The sequence below is a fragment of the Amphibalanus amphitrite genome, unplaced genomic scaffold (assembly GCF_019059575.1).
Source record: "Amphibalanus amphitrite isolate SeventyFive unplaced genomic scaffold, NRLGWU_Aamphi_draft 001016F_arrow, whole genome shotgun sequence".
Classification (NCBI taxonomy): Eukaryota; Metazoa; Arthropoda; class Thecostraca; order Balanomorpha; family Balanidae; genus Amphibalanus; species Amphibalanus amphitrite.
Window position 1 is genome coordinate 63108 of NW_024882510.1, and position 18548 is coordinate 81655.

The 18548-nt window shown below is 46.7% G+C and overlaps 1 protein-coding gene across 1 annotated transcript in view; it reads left to right on the forward strand.

The window, feature by feature from the left end:
- Nucleotides 1–17982: 17982 nt before the first annotated feature.
- The window catches only part of LOC122369213 (core histone macro-H2A.1-like), a 37307-nt gene continuing 36741 nt past the window's right edge, over nucleotides 17983–18548 (forward strand). Inside the window, exon 1 of the mRNA XM_043343766.1 lies at nucleotides 17983–18496. Within this exon, the coding sequence (XP_043199701.1) occupies nucleotides 18241–18496 (256 nt within the window). The 5' untranslated portion in view covers nucleotides 17983–18240. The remainder of the gene's footprint in view (nucleotides 18497–18548) is intronic.

The following is an 18548-nucleotide window of genomic DNA, read 5'->3' on the forward strand; positions in this document are numbered from 1 at the left end:
ATAGTTGGTCTTTTCTGTCCTGATAAACGTCGACGGTTTAAGATTATGCCTCATGGAAACCAGATTTTTACATTTCTATTTCCTTCGCCTTTTTTGCAAAGAGGCCCGGGTCGCCTTCGCAGTGTCGGACAGTATAAGCATTCTCGGGGCAGTATGTCCTGGGGTCCAACGTCATCCCTGAGCTGGGACGTCGGTTTGTCATACCTCATGCTTGTCGAACAGCCCTGCACAAACAAGGTTTCCTGTCAGCTATCTGCGTCTCCGGGCAAGCTCACATGGCTTGCGACTGGGAAGGGAATATAAGTCGCTCCCATGACAGCGACGCTGACTTCGCTAACCCGGCCGGGCCCGGGGGGTAATCCCAACCACCGCAGCCCGGGGGGGGGGCGTTTTTCGCCCCCCCCCCGTCTAACTCCGTAAATATGGGAGCTACGGAAACAAAGGCTATACCAAACGAAATGTCCTTACGAGACGATTGTAAAGCACCTACAATTTTTACCTCAGGTCAATTTTCAAGGTCAGAGGTCAAGGTCAAAGGTCAAAACCGGCACATGTGTAGTGATCTCAAAGTAAGCGTTCTAAACGACGGCAGGATGCATAAAACCGGCAAAATTGGGTGTCAAACGAAAGAAGGGAATCTGAGGATTCCGAAAATGTGCTCAAAATCAAAGGCCAAGGTCAAGGTCATGCTTAAAATTGACCTCAAACTTTGAACGTTTTCGTAAATCTTGCGTGCTAACTTCCGAGATGTTTTGAAATGTTTTGAGGCTTATCAGGTCCCTATTTGTGGTTCATCTTACGATACAAGGGTGCTCAAAGGTCGAGGTCACAGAGTAGTATCCTTGCTAGAGGCTATTTCACTGATTCAAGTTGGTAATAATAAATAAGACAATTTTGCCCTCCAGAGGCTCTAAATGAAGGCTTAGAGGAAAATAGATGCCAGCTTCGTGATCAGCGGGTACGAATCCATCATAAACGACCTTTCATGTGTCAAGGTCAACCAAAGGTCATTCGAGGTCACATGAGGTCAACATAAAACTTTACCTTTTCCAAACAAAATATACATCATTCGACGCGGCTTGACAAGGCGAATGCGATGGTACCACTGCAGTAGCTCTAGGACCATTTTTGTCGAATTTATTTGCGAAAAACTAAAACCACAGCTCTGGGTCGTTGACCTGACCTGTGACCTCAGGTCACCGAAACTATTTTTCTATTTTCGCTAGGTCAAACGCTACACAACCGTGCTCGTAATTTGTCTTTATCTCTAAAACTCTATTTTTGGCAGCTATTTGAAGTTCGCGTCTGTGACGCCGAAGTTTGCCATGCAGGGGTCTAGAAAAATCGACCCTGTGACGTCATCAATGGGACTAGGTCCAAATTTTTTACTTCAGAAGATGTCAAATTGATGGGAGAAAGGGTACTGAAAGTTTCGTTTTCCTATCCCGAAGCGTTCGGGAGCTATCGCAAATATTCGCCAGGGGGGGGGGGCGAAAAACGCCCCCCCCCCGGGCCCGCGAGGGCTAACGCATCAATCACCCGCCACTAAACCGGATCCTGATAGGACATTATTTCCCATTCCTACATTACTGACGTTCATTCTCTATTCGTGGAACTTATAAGCTATACATTAGCGTCTCGTCCCGTCTCCATCGCTGCCGTCCCAACGCTAATCTTTCTGCTGTGATGGGTAACGCAGAAACCTGCTAATGTATGGAGGAAGTCACACAGGTTCATGAGTTGTAGGTAGGTATGTCTGTCCTCACGAGACACGGGGGATGAAACGATTATATTGTAACAAATGTTCATACTGTCATGAGAACCTGTCCTTAGTCACGATACAGGGGCTTAGCGAGGAAAGGCTCCGTTGTGATTTTGCTAAAAAAAAAAATTCGGCTGTATATTGTCCGTGTTTTCAACGTACTTACACTGTGTAGCTGAATTTCTTTTAATTTGTTAATATCTATTAGTTATTACCTATACCTAGTCAGTAGTCACCATGTGGGTATCATGAGCCTGGCAATTGCTAATGGATGTGAGACGAAGCTGATGCAATCGACGATTATCAAAAAACTCAGTAGTTGACATTGGTGCCGTCAGGTAAGCATGTTCCCTTTTTAGTCGTAAGTCGTAACATTTATATTCAAGACAAATACATTAGCAGATCCAGCCGGGAGCAAAAGGTTTACATCACATTTGATGCTCTATATGCATTTCTTTCCATGCATTGCCTCACGCCTTATGATAAACATTTAAAGGAAATAGTTCACTTTCACGAAATTATTTTTTTTGCAATGGATTTATGATTTTTTATGTTCAAAATGATCAGCAAAGAAAATAAAACCTATTTATAACAAAAGATTATTTTCTATATTTTGATAATAAGAAGAACTTTTCAGTTTCTGTAAGGCACAGGCGATCCAGTATGAAAAGAGCATGGGTTCCGAAAATTCTTCAGAAACTAGAGAAATGATCGCGGCCACCGGCATTTGGGCGATCTGCTGCTGCTGAATGTCCTTATTGATCAGTACGAGAATTTCTCTACAGTTCTCGTAGATAATTTCTCTAGTTTCTGAAGAATTTTCGGTACCCATGCTCTTTTCATACTGGATGCGAATATATGCAAGGCACACATCCTCAACGCAAGACACCTTTTTCGGGACGAGAAATAGAATATCTTTGCCTAGGGTGATCGTTGGGCTGTAAAAGCTCCTGATTTATGCTCGTCTCAGCCCAGGCTACGGAACTGCTATTCCAGTTCAAAACCCATGTTAAAAAGTGAACTATTTCCTTTAATGTGCCGTGACTGGGCGGGCAGAGCTCTCTCTCTCTCTCTCTCTCTCTCTCTCTCTCTCTCTCTCTCTCTCTCTCTCTCTCTCTCTCTCTCTCTCTCTCTCTCTCTCTCTCTCTCTCTCTCTCTCTCTCTCTCTCTCTCTCTCTCTCTCTCTCTCTCCCACCCTTCCCTTCCTGAACCGCTCCTCTCTCTTTTCCGCTAACCCCTCTACCCTCTTTCTGACGGACCTCTATCTCCATCGACGGCATCTCGCCAGCTCACTGACGTCATAGCCACCGACGATGTCTCCAACGTCGCCACCGACGATGTATCTAACATCGGCACCGACGTCTTATTCGACACACCGGCGGAGACGAGAGGGGACCGGCACGTCCGACGGGTGGGCTTGGAGCGCTCCTCGGTGAACGACACACCAGCCAGGAGCCTGCGCATTCAGGTATTACATTGTCTAGCAGTAGGTAATGTGTGCTCATTGTCTAATGTGTTTCTGTAGTTCCGTTTTCTGTGTTCTGTAGGTAATGTACTCGTATGTTCGTGTTTTTTGGTGATTTTGGTCACTCTCTAGGCTATTGAGGTTTCTTGAAAGGTACGAGTATTTGACCGTTAAAAGGTGATATAAAATAGTATTTCTGCGCTAAGGCACAAGAATGCCTTTATTTTTACCACCGTATTTTCTAAAGGGCGATCAATAAAAGTATTAATCTCGAAGTCGGGGACCGTGAGGCTTGAGGAATGCCTGCAAATGCAGCTATGGGATGGGAAGTATCTATCAAACAGGAAAATGACGTCTTATGTGGCACCAGTATTTCCCCAGGGAGAAGACTTGTGTTATTTCCCAAAGGATGGTAGCCGAGGATAATAACACGTTTCATCAGCGTTTACCCTGAGGTCGTTATATCGGGGAAATTGCCCGCTAGGCGCTATTGCCCGCTACCCAATTCCTGAGGCCATTTATTAGTTATCGCAGCTATGGATAACTGGATCATGACCGGTGTCCTATCCTTTATTTTATTGGGAAGAAGTACAACATGCTGTATTATATGAGATACGTTTCATATCATGGGAAGATATGCACGGAGAAGTGCAACCGTAAGGATCTCGGTACACAGTGAAGCATTTACGAATAAGCAGGCATAGCTAATAACTGTGCTAATTAACTATACATTTAACGCCATTAACTCCCGTGAGCTACATGCGCCTGACCGCTTCTTCTCGAGTGACCATCATATGCAATTGTGAACGTTTTTAGTGAAGCAGCGACGCACCATGAAGATGCATGGCTACTATCTGGCTTACAAATCGCAGGCCCCTTTATCCTTAGATTTAATGACTGATCAGGTATTTCATCAAACGCTTCCGCGATGCGGCCTCAAAGATGCATAGTTTATGACCGTAGCCGCACGGGGCAGTTATCCACGCCTCATCTCCCAAATGCGCACCGGATGATAGTTATTTTCTGTTGAATACCGTTTACCGATGTATTTAAATTTCAATATTGTTTGGGAAAGCAACGTAAGCCTATTTTATCCCAGCAAGCTGTAAACTGCGTCATCGGGGTGCCACGAGCGACGACAGCACTTTATATGCGACGAAGACCAAACGATGTACCTAGGTAAATGTTATTCGCATGCGACCTAAGCCTGGGCTTGTGCTCGTGCGAGACTAATCCCTACTATTGTTAGCTCGTGGCTACCCCCGGACGCCCCCTGACTCACCCTCCTCCCTCCCCCCCCCCCCCCAACACGAGTACCATTAGCGTCAGGCAGAGGCTAACCCCTTCTGTGCGTCAAACACTGGTTAGCACTGCAGTGCACGATCTCACGTACTAACGAGCTTCCGGTAGCCGCTGACCTAATCGATCCCTGCGTAAAATAAAGCAGTCGTTGCTAAGCAACCACCTGTTATAATACTGGGTTCTCGCAGGAGCAAGGAGTCTCATATTTTTGCTCATTACTGGTGACCGTATAGTAATGACTGAAAGTTTAGTATTTCGTTTTTTTAACCATCCGTCTAAGGGGTCTTCGGAAACTCGAGGCAATGTGCAGGTTTGGAAACCGTGTTAGTACCTACCTAACTTTCTTTAGCCAGACTGCGAATCTGGACGGATTGACGGAAAGCAGAAATATCATAAGTGAGCCTTTTTCGTACCTGTTATCTGCCCACCAAGTACCAACCTAGTCTGCCGATAAGATGCACGCATTAAATCATCATAAGCAAGTGCGCGTGTACTCAATAGGTAAATCGCATGATTTACTAGTTTCTAAATAACTAACAACCATTCTACCCACACGCTTCACCTTCAGGAAGTCATTACTGTTTCTTTGTCGTTCACCTATCACGCTGACTGCTTGAAAGAACGCCGCACACTGAAGACTCTAATAATCAGGAAATGATTCAATGGACGAGTGAACAACTTCAAAGAGTGTCCGCATCGTGCGTGAGACATATTCGCATCACCCACGCGCAAGTAAGTCCGTCTCTAGAAATTGCTCGCGAGTCGCGACGCTCTCTCTGCCTCAAAGCACAGGAGGGTGCCTTCTGGGAGTTATAAATGTAGACACAAATATTGCGTCCCATTATCTGAGTCCGGGAACGGTGGTCAATGTTTTTGACGTGACTCCGACTTGCTCCGATAACCCTCATTACACGCGGGTCACGGCGCGGCACAATCTCGGCGCCCGTATCATCTTGACGTCTTTTTACAGAGCCGGGAACAGGACATTGTGCGCTCCATTGCTACTGCGCAGTCGGTCATGGGTTGCGTCTACATAGTGATAGAAGTGCGGTCCCAAAATAGGCTTAAGTGTAAGTGTATTACCTATAGGTTTCTTAGTTTTCTTCTGAAAGACTCCTGAAAGTGACCTTTTATCTTTTCCGAAAAAGGCAACGCAGAGGAAAAACCATCGAATACTACACATGTTAAACTAACGGACATGTTCCCCCTAACGAGCATTGAATAGTTAATATTTATGGAGTTAATATGCCAGGACAGTTATGAATGCATTTCGCAGATAAATTGAAAATGTCTGCAATAGGATCGACTTCTCTCAACCGGACAAACATCTTATTGCTAGTTATATATCCAGGTTTGATGTGTGCAGCTATCGATACAGCAGGCGCATCGTCGAATTAATGATTTTTCATTGACTTTGGTTTTTAACATTTACGATAAACTTTTCACAAATCGTGTCCTATTGAGCTTGGTGGCAGTGGTCTTGGCAGCATTAAAAATTAAAACTGGTTGGTGTCAAAGGCGACCTTTTGAAATGGGGACATAAGTGATAAATACGTAGCCTGGCAAATTATTTTGCTTATTTGAACATTCGACCATTCACAGACGAACAGTCAGCCGATATAACTTACAGAACACTGAAATAAGCAGCGCTCAAGCAGGACTTCCAGCTTTATACGATAAGCACTAAGCAGCTTTGTCTGAGACGAGAAACAGTCAATATATCAACGATTACGTACAGATACACCTTAGTTCGACTGTCTTCGAGAAATGTATATTGGCCGTTTTCACGACGGAACTTTCGCAGAGGAACTTATTTGATACCTAAAAAGTACCTACCCTTAGAGGCCTTAACATCCCTCAAACTGAAATATTTTATGTTCAAAATAATTTTAGAAGTTTAAATCCGGGCATTTTTTGCCCTCAAATCACTTATTTATTTACAAACACAGCAATTTTTGGTTCTAGTAGCCCACCTTTCGACTATGAGGTATTAAATCAGCGTGGCAACTTGCTCCCTCTTTGCTCCCTCGGGTATCTAATTCCGGAATTCTTAAAAACAAGGAAAGTATATATCGAGTTCTCTTTTATACCTATTCAGTTATGTTTTAATGGTGATTAAAATATGACAAATTTTTTAATTACATTTCATATAAGAAAACACGCAAAACAATGAAACAAAAATAACTACGGCAGATATTACCTTCAGGTATCTAATTCCGACCAATCAGCACCTCAGTAGGATATGACGTCATACAAGAATGGTGGTGAAGGCCGTTTGCAGTCCCAGCCGGTAGGGCACGTGACCGCCGGGCGCCTCGGGTCACGCGGCGGTCGGGATTCGGACGCGGGGCGTGGTCGCGGGCGGACGCGCGGGGCATCATGCTTTGCTTTGCTTGCTTTGTCAACTTCATATAACTTACTATCGCATTCGTGTGAAAGCCAAACACTGCTCAGTGCCTTTAGAAATTGAGTTTTGGAAAGCTCAAGTCCCTATAGCTCCTCAGGTCGGCAACAGTTGAAGTCTCATCTGAACCCATGTGAAAAAAAAACGAGGGTAAGGAACCTTGTGTTGCTTTTTCTTTTACCGTCATAATTATCTCAAACCATCACAATTTTGAGTTGCCACATTGTCTGCTTCACTACATTCGTGTAAAACTTGGGTGAAGGCTGGTGGCTCAAAGAAAGGTGAAGATATTTCTTTAAGTGCCTAATCCGTGAAATTGAAATATCCCGGCTTTACAAATCTACACTTTTCATTTTCTCCACGATACATTTTTTAAAATTGTTTAAATTTTATCTACATTTGTTAAAATCGGGGCTTTGGTTTTGTGTAAACTAGATAATAAAGTTTACTATAGTTTTGTGTAACCTGATGGCTGAAGAAAATAGTAATTTTGCTAAAATGATGTGCGGAAATTTGTTGCTTTCCAAATCAAATTACTCATACCTATATTTCATTCAAAATTAGGCAGGGCCTCGGCTAACATGTTAACTACTGGGGCAAATGCCCCAGTAGAGTCGAGGAATGCCCCAGTAGTGGCCAGGCTTTGCCCAGCCTCCACAAAATGAGAATATATCAATATTAACGTACATTCTTTCAATCGGGAGCGGTTGAAGACGTTTGTGTCAAGAAATTAGGGGCGGCGGAAGAGGGAATGCACGGTGTGCAGCTGCACCCTCAATTTCCATCCAAAAACATAGGCGTGCATTGGCAAACATATCTTTTTGCACCCCATAATCCATCTTCGTTCGAAAGAGCGTAAAAAAATAATGACGAAATTACTTGGGACACTTTTTTGGTCAGGTCAAAGGTCAGGTCATGGTGAAGGCCAAATTTCGCCGATTTTCAGGTCGAATATCGCAGTTTACAAAATGCCGACGCATAACTCGGGAACCAATTAGAGCTACAGCACCGCGGAAAAGCGCATTTGATAGCCATATTAGCATGCTTTCTGTTTATTTCTCTTAGATTTGACTTAACGTCAACGGTTTTGCCTGCAAGGAGCAAAAACTACCAAAATAGACGTTTTTTTTCGGGAACAGTTTTCTGCAATAGCGTTTCACTCATGCCTTGCACGAGCTTTCTTTTACCGACATCGTGTTCCTCTCGTCAAGACGCATCAAATTAACTACAATTTGACCTTGAAGGTCAACTTAAAAATTCCACCTCAGGTCAAGGTCATGATCTGACCGGAAATTGTCATGTTGCCTATCAGTGGATCTGCATCGTCGAGCCAAACACAACTAAGGCATTTTCATCTCTCTAGCATGCGTCTTTCAAAAGTTATTCGCGAAAAAAAAAAACTGTTAGACACCATTCGTGAACTGAGATGACCTCAGGGGCATAAACAAGGGTCACGGATGCTATTTTCATGTTCAGTGTGTCAAAGTCACGTACAGCAAAAGAGTGGTTGGTTAGCCTGTGTGCTTTTGGTGTAATAACTTTGAATGACAGAGGCACTCCTGTAGAATGACTCAATAGAAATGAGAAGAGGGTTCTTGCACACTCTTTGGCAATGGTTTTCAACAGCCATTAGACGTATTCGTCAATGCAGATAGCTTATTGTGATGTTGGCAACCAACCACTACCTGGACGGCCGTACAGTGTTTTATAGTGTTTAGAATAACTTTCGTCCAAAAGAGATGGTTTTGAATTTTCTCCCATTGACTTAGGTATAATAGAGGTCGCAAAGTTGAGCTGACCTTATGTCACCGATATGAAAATTCCGAGATATAAATTTTGTACATGCTGTTGCCCTTATCAATCGCTGAAAGTTTCAAAGCGATCGGTCACTCGGTGTAGCTACGGCATACATTGAAACATTTTATGAGGTGAGGTCACTTGAAGTGACCTGGTGACCTGATCTTGAATGACCTTGGTCTGAAATTTATTGATGGATGATGGAGCGCCACCGTTTTTGAGATATCCGCGAAAAACCGCAGGAAAAACCGCAGGTGTTCAAACACCCCCCCCCCCCCCAGCAGGGCGCCAACACACTTTGACGATTTGCCCCAGTAGTCAAAATTCCTTAGCCGAGGCCCTGAAATTAGGAGGCATTATTACTGCTTTTCTTGTAACATGAACTGAGTTTGGGTACGGTGCTCCGGAAACGTTGTGGAACTTTAAGCTAGCTAGAGCAGTTTCCATAAAAATTGTTTAGATAGTTGACATGGCTTGTTGACAACTCTTTTGCTGTTTCTAAAAAAGTGAAAAAATATTTTCCTGCATTAAGCACACAAGGCATGTTATTCTCATAAGCTATCGAATGTGTGTGTGTTTTTTAAGCTGTTTTTTTAAGCTTTTAAGCTGCAACTTCAGTTACTTCACTTTAGAACATATTGCCCAGAATGCGTCACTGATCATGAGCTGGTATATCATATCATATGTAGCAAATACATAAATGAGAATAGTGTGTCATGAATTTCTGTGCATGCTTCTGGATCATCTGTAATTACATCAAAGGCTCGGCTCAAGAGTGTCCTGCCGACCAGCTTATGCCCAACCCTTTCTGTCCGCAGAACGTCGCCTGCGACTCCCGCACGCCGTTTGCCCCGGCCGTCCGTACTGGTCTTCGCGCTGCGAGCCGCGCTGGAGTTCGCGGCGGCGTCGTGGAGCTCCCATCGGGACGGCGTGTGATGCCCGCGTCGAGCTTATAAGCCGTGAGCTTTGATTGGCGGCTCACGCGGTCACCAGCTGTATGTACAGCCTCGGCCCCGACGACCCCGCTAATGGCCGAGACCGGCCTACCCCCGGCATGGGTCCGCTGTCCGGCGCAGCGCTGGCCGCCCGCATGCTATGCTACTTTTGGCTGTATCGCTGCCCAGCGGGAGCGCGCTCCACGCTGCGGAAGAGGTACACGTTGCGACCCGACTGAGGACTGCAACCGGATGGTGACACGTCGGCCTCTGCGCCCTGGCCGGGGCAGGCGTGACCGACGTCACAGTGGAGGAACGCCCAAACAAGACCAACCCACCGTCGGAGCAGCATGGAAATATCATGTTCTGCCTGGACGTCGGACCCGGCGGCCGCAGTGCACCTGCACACGTGCGGAGAGGGGCGCTGGAGGCTACTCTGGAGCTTCTGCCATTCCGCGGCGCGACTGCTGGCAAAACGGCGGCGATTGAGGCGGTTGGGAACAGCTGCAGCAATGGTGATGGCGGTGATGGCGACATGGCGGTTTGGGACTTCATCTCAGCGCAGCCGCCGCCCAGGCGCCGCTGCGCCCGGCTGCTCAGCCACCTACCGGATGGCGGGGTGGCCCTTACGGCCCTCACGCCCGTTCGGTCTGCGGCCACGTTGTGGGGTGGCGGTCGCGGGGTTAGCGGCGTTGGACTTCGTCCTTTATCCAGACTGCACCGTACCATCTGAACGGATGGATCTGCCAAGAAAGATGACATCCAAGGCGGCTATGAGGCGATCACAAAGCTTCACCAAGAGCTTCTCCTTCATGGGGCCGGCCGGCCGTTAAGTCACAACACCGGCTGCCGAGTGCCAACAGCTGCGTGCGCTGGCGCCGACGCGTTGTGGGCCGCGCTGCTGACGCCCAAGCTGCGATATCAACCATCTATGAATAAGTGGCAGCGGTGGCGGCTTGTCAGTTGTTAACGTGCCTTAACAGACGTTGCGAATAGCCCGCGTTGGAATCGCATGGTTGGGAACACAACGCAAGTTAAAATGGGCTTCCTTGATGAACCTACTTTTTAAGCATTGTAGCCTTTGTAATTTTGGATGTTTTGCTGTAGATATTATTTTCTACATATATACTATATAGGCACTCACGTGCTTTAAATCGCGCAATGCAATTGAACCATGGTAAAGACAATGATAAATGAACTGAGAGCTGACATGCCCCATGCTTTGTGTGTGTATGTGTGTGTGTGTGTGTTTTTTTTTTTTGACGAGTCGATAAAAGTGGTTTTGGACACTGGATGAGTTTTTAGGGGTGTGGTGAGGGGGGATGTAATTCCACAGATCTTCTGTCAGATTCACTAATGCAGTAGGTCTGTGCGGTGTTTAGTTATCGGAGCATTCTTTGAAAGTCGTGAATAGGGCCACCGAGTACCTAAAGCCGTGATATTCCCCCACAAAAAAACTTCTTTTAAATAACCGGGGATAGGTACATGAGCAGAGTAAATGCTATTACGAACGCCTATCACAATGCTGAGCGAATAGGAAAATCCATAGATGGAGAATTGTGCCGCGTTACGGGTGCTCGGGCGCAGCCAATCCACCGTTACCCCAGCGGTGACCTTGACCCGCACCGTCTGTCTCGGCTCCAAAGCCAAACCGGCGTGGAATTGGGAGCGTTCGAGCACTCATGGTCCAGCGCAATTCTCCACCTAAATCCATTCCTGATACACATTTGCTTGCTCATAGTCATGTAACCCCGGTAAATTCACCCAACTTTCATATTGGTCGCTCCATAGACAGATGGCCACAGAGATCAACTTAAAAGGCCATTGTTGCATTCATTTAGTGGAGATCATTAAAGAGCCGTCGTGACAGGCCACAAGTCGCGTGACATCATACGTGTAACGACCAATGACGTCGGCCTGCAAAACCCAATGGAAGCGGCTAGCAGCGTGCAATAAAACAGGGCGCTGCTTTCTAAATGTCTGTCGTGCGCCATAAATGAATATATTCTTTGTAGCCTGGCAACTCAGTATCTTTTTTTAACTATTGTACTAGTATTTAATAATTTCATAATTGTATAGGGGAAGTTGGGGGAACGCCGAAGACTTTTTTTCTGACGCCCGTAGCACGCAAGGTAGACAACATACGCTATTCTTGTTGGCGTCATTCGAGAGGCCAGTCTTTTGCCTTTCAAACATACCAGGCGCATTTGATGAATTCGCATACCGTTAAGCGCACAAACCAGAGGCGGCGGAAGGTATTTTGGGATGGGGGGGGCACACCTGATCCTTCCCGGAACCTAGGGTACCCCCAAATCTAGTTTTCTCACCGGTTTTAGGCCACTTATTTTTCACCCCTTGGCCTTTACAACGAAAAATCGAAACGAAAACATTTGCAAAAAGTGAGATATCCCGTCTCATCTGAGTCAAGGAACTACCTTTTTGGTAACTTGGAATAAACGTTTAAAGCTTTCACACGTGAGCTGTCAAATCAGGTATAGAGGGGGATTTTTTTACTTAAATAGGTATTGTCTTCCATTCAGCTTTTCTTTGAGGCCCACGGCCGCTAATATAGGGAGGACAAGCTGCCCCGACGGTTCCTGGCCCTATGAAACTTTGTGGGGGCAGCGCCTGCGCCCCCCACGGCCCCAGAGTTGTGGGGGCAGGCTACCCCCATGCTGCCCCCCGGCTCACGAGTCTATGCCGGCTGGCGTCTGGCAGAGTCGCGGGGAAAGGCCTGTGTGCCACAGGCTCAGACGCGCTTCTGTGACGTCCGCATGCCGGGCCACTCGCGTTCCGTCCTACTCTTCCGGTTACCGGTAGCTCGTAGATAGCTGCTTGATTTCTGAGCATTATGTGTGGAGGGCGTTTGGTGGAAATGTATGATATTTAGAGAATGAATATGTGCTTACATGTTGTCACAGTCTTCTGCGTTAGAACGCTCCATAATGAAGGTTGTTTCTGGTTAACATTTCGAAAAGGTAATAAATCTATGAAATTATGTTGGTAGATTTCCGATTTCGATTCCTCCGGTTGGAGGGTCTCAAATACCTACATTACGAGCCCTCCCCCCGCCGAAAAGTTGGAGGGGCTCAGCCCCCGCTAGCCCCTCCAGCCGGTTCCCGGGAACCGCCCCTCTGGTTCCCGCGCCACTGCGGCAAGTCCAGTTCAAATACGTGTAGCACGCTGTGGCTGTCACCGTGACTGTTATTCGCGTTGAACAACTTGCTTCCTTTAAACCAATGACGTCATTAAAGTTAGCCAATTATTGGCTATTGCAAACCTTTTTGGTTGGTAACACTCGCACTGCAAAATGCTAGCCAATGTGATCAAAATATGTACGACGACATTGACAACAATATCAATCCATTCCAAATTACTCGCTCTATTAACTTAAAAAGGTACTCAGCCAAACTGGCATATGTTCATGACGTAGTATGGAAGTATTGTGGTACTTCGTCGATAACAATTTGGGGGGGCAAAAAGATATGTTTGCACCCCCACCCTGGAAGATGGGGGGGCGCCGTGCCCCCGCTGCCCCCCCGCTTCCGCCGCCACTGGCACAAACTAAAAATATCAAAGAAGTGACTTTTTCGGCGTTGCCCCGGACTGCGGGGAAAGCCGAAAATGGGAGAAATGATCTACGGGGAATGCCGACATTGATGTTTTGCCATTTTATCTCAAACTTTATCCAGAATTCATCAAAGCTGACACACGTTTCAAGAGCTTGAGGACGCGGTGCACACTGGAAGTTATAATTGTGTGATATAATAAGAAAATGCCAGGTAAATCATTCCTTATAGGTAACATGCCGTTGTGTCGGTTGAAAGTGTAATTTGTGTGACTAAAAATACGCGTTGCTATTCTACAGCAGTAAAGTCCACGTAGCGTGCTTTTAACACGTGCGTAATCGCACGTTTTCGGCATTACCCCAGCCAGCCATACTTTCATTTGCAGGCCCATAACTTTTCAACGTGCTGTATAAACTTCAAATAGGCAGCACACTTATGCAAAGACATGCTAAAGATTACTTGACCGAATTGGCCAGACAAACGGTAGCATAATGAGTAAAAAATGCAGCTTCAAAGGCGCATGTAGTACAAGGGAAACGTACCTTGAAAACGCTCTTGGCGCCCTCACAGTCGAAGTATTCCGAATGACGACTCGTAACAAACATGCGATAATTGTAGTCACTTAAGCTTCAGAGCATCACTGACAGGTGGCATCCATGTCTTACGGTTTTCGAAATATCTCGAATTTCGGCTTTGCCCCAACTCCGGCATTGCCCCAACTTCCCCTAATTGTGCTTACGCTTTATGTTGATATTAGTGATAAATCCTTAGATAAAGTAAATCGATGTGATATTTTATAGAAAAATAGCAAACTAACGCACCATTCATTCGAAAGCTGGGGAACCTACTAAAAAGAACTACTAAAATTCCTGAGGAACCAAAGGATCAAATGGGGATTAAATAGATGCCTGCTATTCCGTCGTGAAAACGGCCACTGTATACCTAATAACATGCGCATTATGGACAAATTCTATCACCGATACTCGCTGTCTAGAGTTCATCCCAGTTTTCTAATTGCAGGTGTGTGAATAAAGAGTACAAAATATTTCAGTTTCAAGTTAGCAGTTCTCATCGGCAGCAAATTATTCCGTCATATGTATGCCATATTTACCGTGCCATACTGCCATATTTGCCATATTTGCCATATTTACCGAACACCATTTCTTGAACGACATTTACTCCGCCGTGTAATACCTTACCAATATACGGCCCAAGTTAATGAAATTCTGCATCGCCCCTTAGTGCTCCCGGGAGACGGCGTATTGCTGCTTTATTGCTCATGTCCCTGACGTGACGGTTTATTAGACAGGCGGTTTGAAGGTTTATCTGACTATGAACTGGGCTGAGCGACGTGATTGCTTGCAATGTTAGTTAGCATTTCTTGAGCCTTCTCGGGAAGGAGTCGTAAGGCTCATTTTTTCTATTACCAGAAGATGGCCAAAGGATATTTTCTATCGTCCTTTTTTATTATCAGACGGCCAAAAGTATGGGCAGAACTAGCAATCTGATTATATATTGTAGGTGGGCACTGGGGACACGACTACCTACTCGAAATGGTTCACGTCACCATAGCACTAAACTAAACATTTATTTTGTGTTTCTTTGTTGCAGGTGGCTTCGCTTCAGGAGAAACGGGCACCATTCCTGAAGACTGAACTTAACTTTTTTACGGCAAGGAAAATTTACAACCGTGAAACGTCCAGAAACACGGTAACCGTAGCAAAACTTTGAGTATAAAGGGCATTTATGATAAGTAATTGACCCTTTCCATTGCACCGTGCTGTTTGTCCATAAAACTCAATAATTTACATTTATATCTGCAAGTCCACCTCGTCACTAAAACCTGTTCAGAAAAAAAAACACAATGAACAAAGGCGAAAAGGGCGAAGCGTTGGTAAACACTCTGGCTCAGTTCTGTGGTGCTCCGAAGACGTCGGAGCCCCAGAAGAGGTCTTCCTGCGTCACCCCAAATCAGCTTCAGCGGGAAGAAACGGACCCACACCGCAAAACTAGCTGTCCCGAATCGGTGTTCAAGCATGATGATGAAGTTCAACAGCACGACATCAAAGCTTCGTCTTCAAGTATGGACATAAATAGGATTCAGCGAGATGCCTCATCTCCTCGCTCCTCAAACGCGTTCCTGTCCGTCCCATTCTGGCACAAATTCAGTTCTGCAATCGATTTCAAAATGGCGCACCGCAGCAGCTCCGCCCGCTCTAGTCGCGCTAATGACCTTGACCCGGACGGTGTCAACCAATCAGTGACGAGAACGCCTCCGACGGCACCCAGAGTCCGAAAAAGAGGAGTTACATTCAGGGCCGACGGTTGTCCCTCGCTGCCACCTTCGTTAGAAGTTTCGCCCGCTTCTACCCCTGAACTTCCACGACCCATTGTTCAGGCAATCGTAACGCCACCTAGCGGTGCCTGCAGGAAACTACCGAACGGGCGCTGTCGACGATTTAGTGACGTCATGGAACATCGTCGTCAGGTGAGAGTACGTCGAGTTAGCTGTGAGAACGTGACACATCCCGGGACATCCAACACGGCACCTCTTAGCTACGGCACATCCCCACATGACGTCAAACCAAGCCCAGATGACGTCACGTGGGACCATTCTGATAAAAGCTCAACCAGTCCCATTCGTCATCAATCTGATGCCGGACGAAGATCTCCAAACTCTCGTGGAAAAACTGGAGACCAACGCACCATCAAGTCACCCACCACTGCCGCCAAGAACACCGGGAGGGTCAAACAACTGCTCCGAAAACTAGACTCTGCTCCGGTCCCCATACTCAGCTCTCAGTCACGGCGTGTTGCCCTCCAGCGCAGCCGGCACTGTGACCTCTCCTATGTCGGCGATTATGACAGCTCCGGAGGAGGCAGTAGCAGCGGAGAAGGCTCCATCCGGGCCCGATCTCGGTCCCTCTCAGCTGTGGAAAGTTCCACAGTGCGCCGGTCAGGCGGAGGGATAGTCTGCACCAATCAGGACATCATACGCTTCCAGGATAGTCCTAGAGGCGTGTCGGGCAGGGCGGAACTCTGCGATCGTGACGCTCCACTGCGGGGGAAGAGGAAAGTCGAGTGTGCCGTGTCGACACCAGATGGCAGTGTTGTGTCGTGGCAGGGAGAAAGTATGGTGGTGAATGTTAGTGCGTTAGGGAGAGCTATGGAGGAGTATCTAAGTGGGGGCATCAACTCGGATTAATGTGTTTTTGATGTGCGTTTTATTTAACGGTTCCTACAGAAGCACCTAGAGATTGAGAAGTTTGTCAACTTGTGTGTTAGTAGGTAGGTAGGTGTGCATTTGGAAGCACCTTAAGTCAAAGTCCAATGCGTACCAAGAATATGAAATCGCCAGCACGAGCATATGTACATAGGTACTGTGAGCAGATGAAAAAACATGCTTTAAAACCGTGACTGTGATGCGCCAAATGGCTGAGATAGACCGCTGGATATATGTATTTTGGTAAGTTGACGGCTAGATCATTAAGAAGGCGACTATAGGTAAAAGTACGTGCCAAGAAGCTTCGTTGCGTATGTCGATAAAAGGTTTTAAAGGTACCTTACATGTGCAATTGCTTCAGTATCTTCGCATGTAGCACGTTCAACTTCAGGGGATGGCATGGGCATGCCGCATTATGGCTAACGTTGCCAAATATTTAATATTTTCCTCCGACGTTTTTGTGAATATGCGCGTGGAGATTGGCAGAACGTGCTGATCACGAGTGTGTTTATTGTCAAGCCCAGTGTTCCTCGTCTTGTTCATTGTCCTCATCCAAGGCATGCTCTTTTTATGTTCCGTAGGTACGTAAGCCTGTACGTTGAGACAGGCTTTTGTCAGAGTCTAATGGATGTTGTAGGCTGTCATCTAGGGTTCATTGTCGTCGACAACTAGTTATGTTGATTCGATTTATGAGTGTTTGTTCCGGAGATGTTCCTCCCAGTCCACTCCGAAACAATAAACATATTTTGTGTGGAACTTTCTACGCACAGAGTTTGTTTGAGGCATCCGTTTGCCTGCGGTTTGTAGGATCTGATTATTCGCTGTTCTGCATATCAGAAGACCACATTATCATGAATATATCACAGACATGACCCTGAAAACGGACACACACTTATTATCGTCCTGTCTGAATCGAAAATACCTCCACCAACCACCCACTCCTCCCCCTCCCGTCCTTCGGTAACATGTCATTCACATTCCCCGAGGCCCGAGGCCCCCTCATGTACCTATGCATGCGAAACTAATTGTTCATACAGTTCCCGTTGCGACTCCCACCGAAGCCTTGCAGACTGGTGTTTTGGCCAACCGATCGTCCCTAAATACTGAGTCTACCGCCCTGTTACAAAGAGTCTGAACAGAGTTTCAGACGAAGTTAGGACTCAGAGGCCTGTTAAATTGAGCAATTAGAGCATACCTAAATAACCTACTTGGGTACAGACGTCACTTTATTGGACGATTGGACCTAGATTCAACGCCGGTGAGCTTAAGTTACGACCAGACGATCCTATGCGTTCTGTTGAAGTGCGCTACATCATCACTTTTTTTAATAGTCTAGAACCGTTCCGTGTTATCCTGTCAATAAAACGTCTCATGATTAGACATCTGTCGTCACTGTATCGATATTCAAAAAAGGTTCTATGTTCGTAACCTTTCCGAGTATATTTCCTTGAAGCGCCTCTGCGGTTACCGCCCCCCGCACCACCGTGCCTGGCGCCGCCCCTGCCCTGACCTGCCCGGAGGCTATGCCGGTCTGCGCGGCCTGCCCGCTGTCTGGAGCGGCGGGCCAGTCGCGTTCCTCTCGCTTGTTATGCAGCAGTGTCCCTCCCGCGCCTGTGTGTTATAAAACCGACCCAATCCCTACATAGAACCGATACACAGGTTACACGTCGCGTTTACAATCATGTGCACGCGAATTATAGTGATCAGTGAGTAGCCTCTACGCGTCGTTGATTTGCGTTCTACTTCGCACTTCGTCGGCGTTCAATCTGTGCAGGTCTCGCAGATGGCGACGAAGGCTGCGCACGGTACTGAAAGTGGCGCAGCAGACGTGACACTTGGTGCGTCCCTCATGGTGCGTGCGGTGGTCGTAGAGGGAGTCTCGGCGCCGGTAGACTGCGCCGCAAATGTCGCATTGGAACCCAGCCGCAGTGCGGCAGTCCCCGCCGCCGCTCGGGAGGAGAGCGGGAGCGACCGGCCAGACGGGGCGACCTGGAAGGAAGGCGAGAGAAGTGAACTCCAAGGCGACACGAGCTTAAACGGTAAGCCATTGTGGAGGATTTACCATGGGTTTGGGGACCGATAAATAGCCTC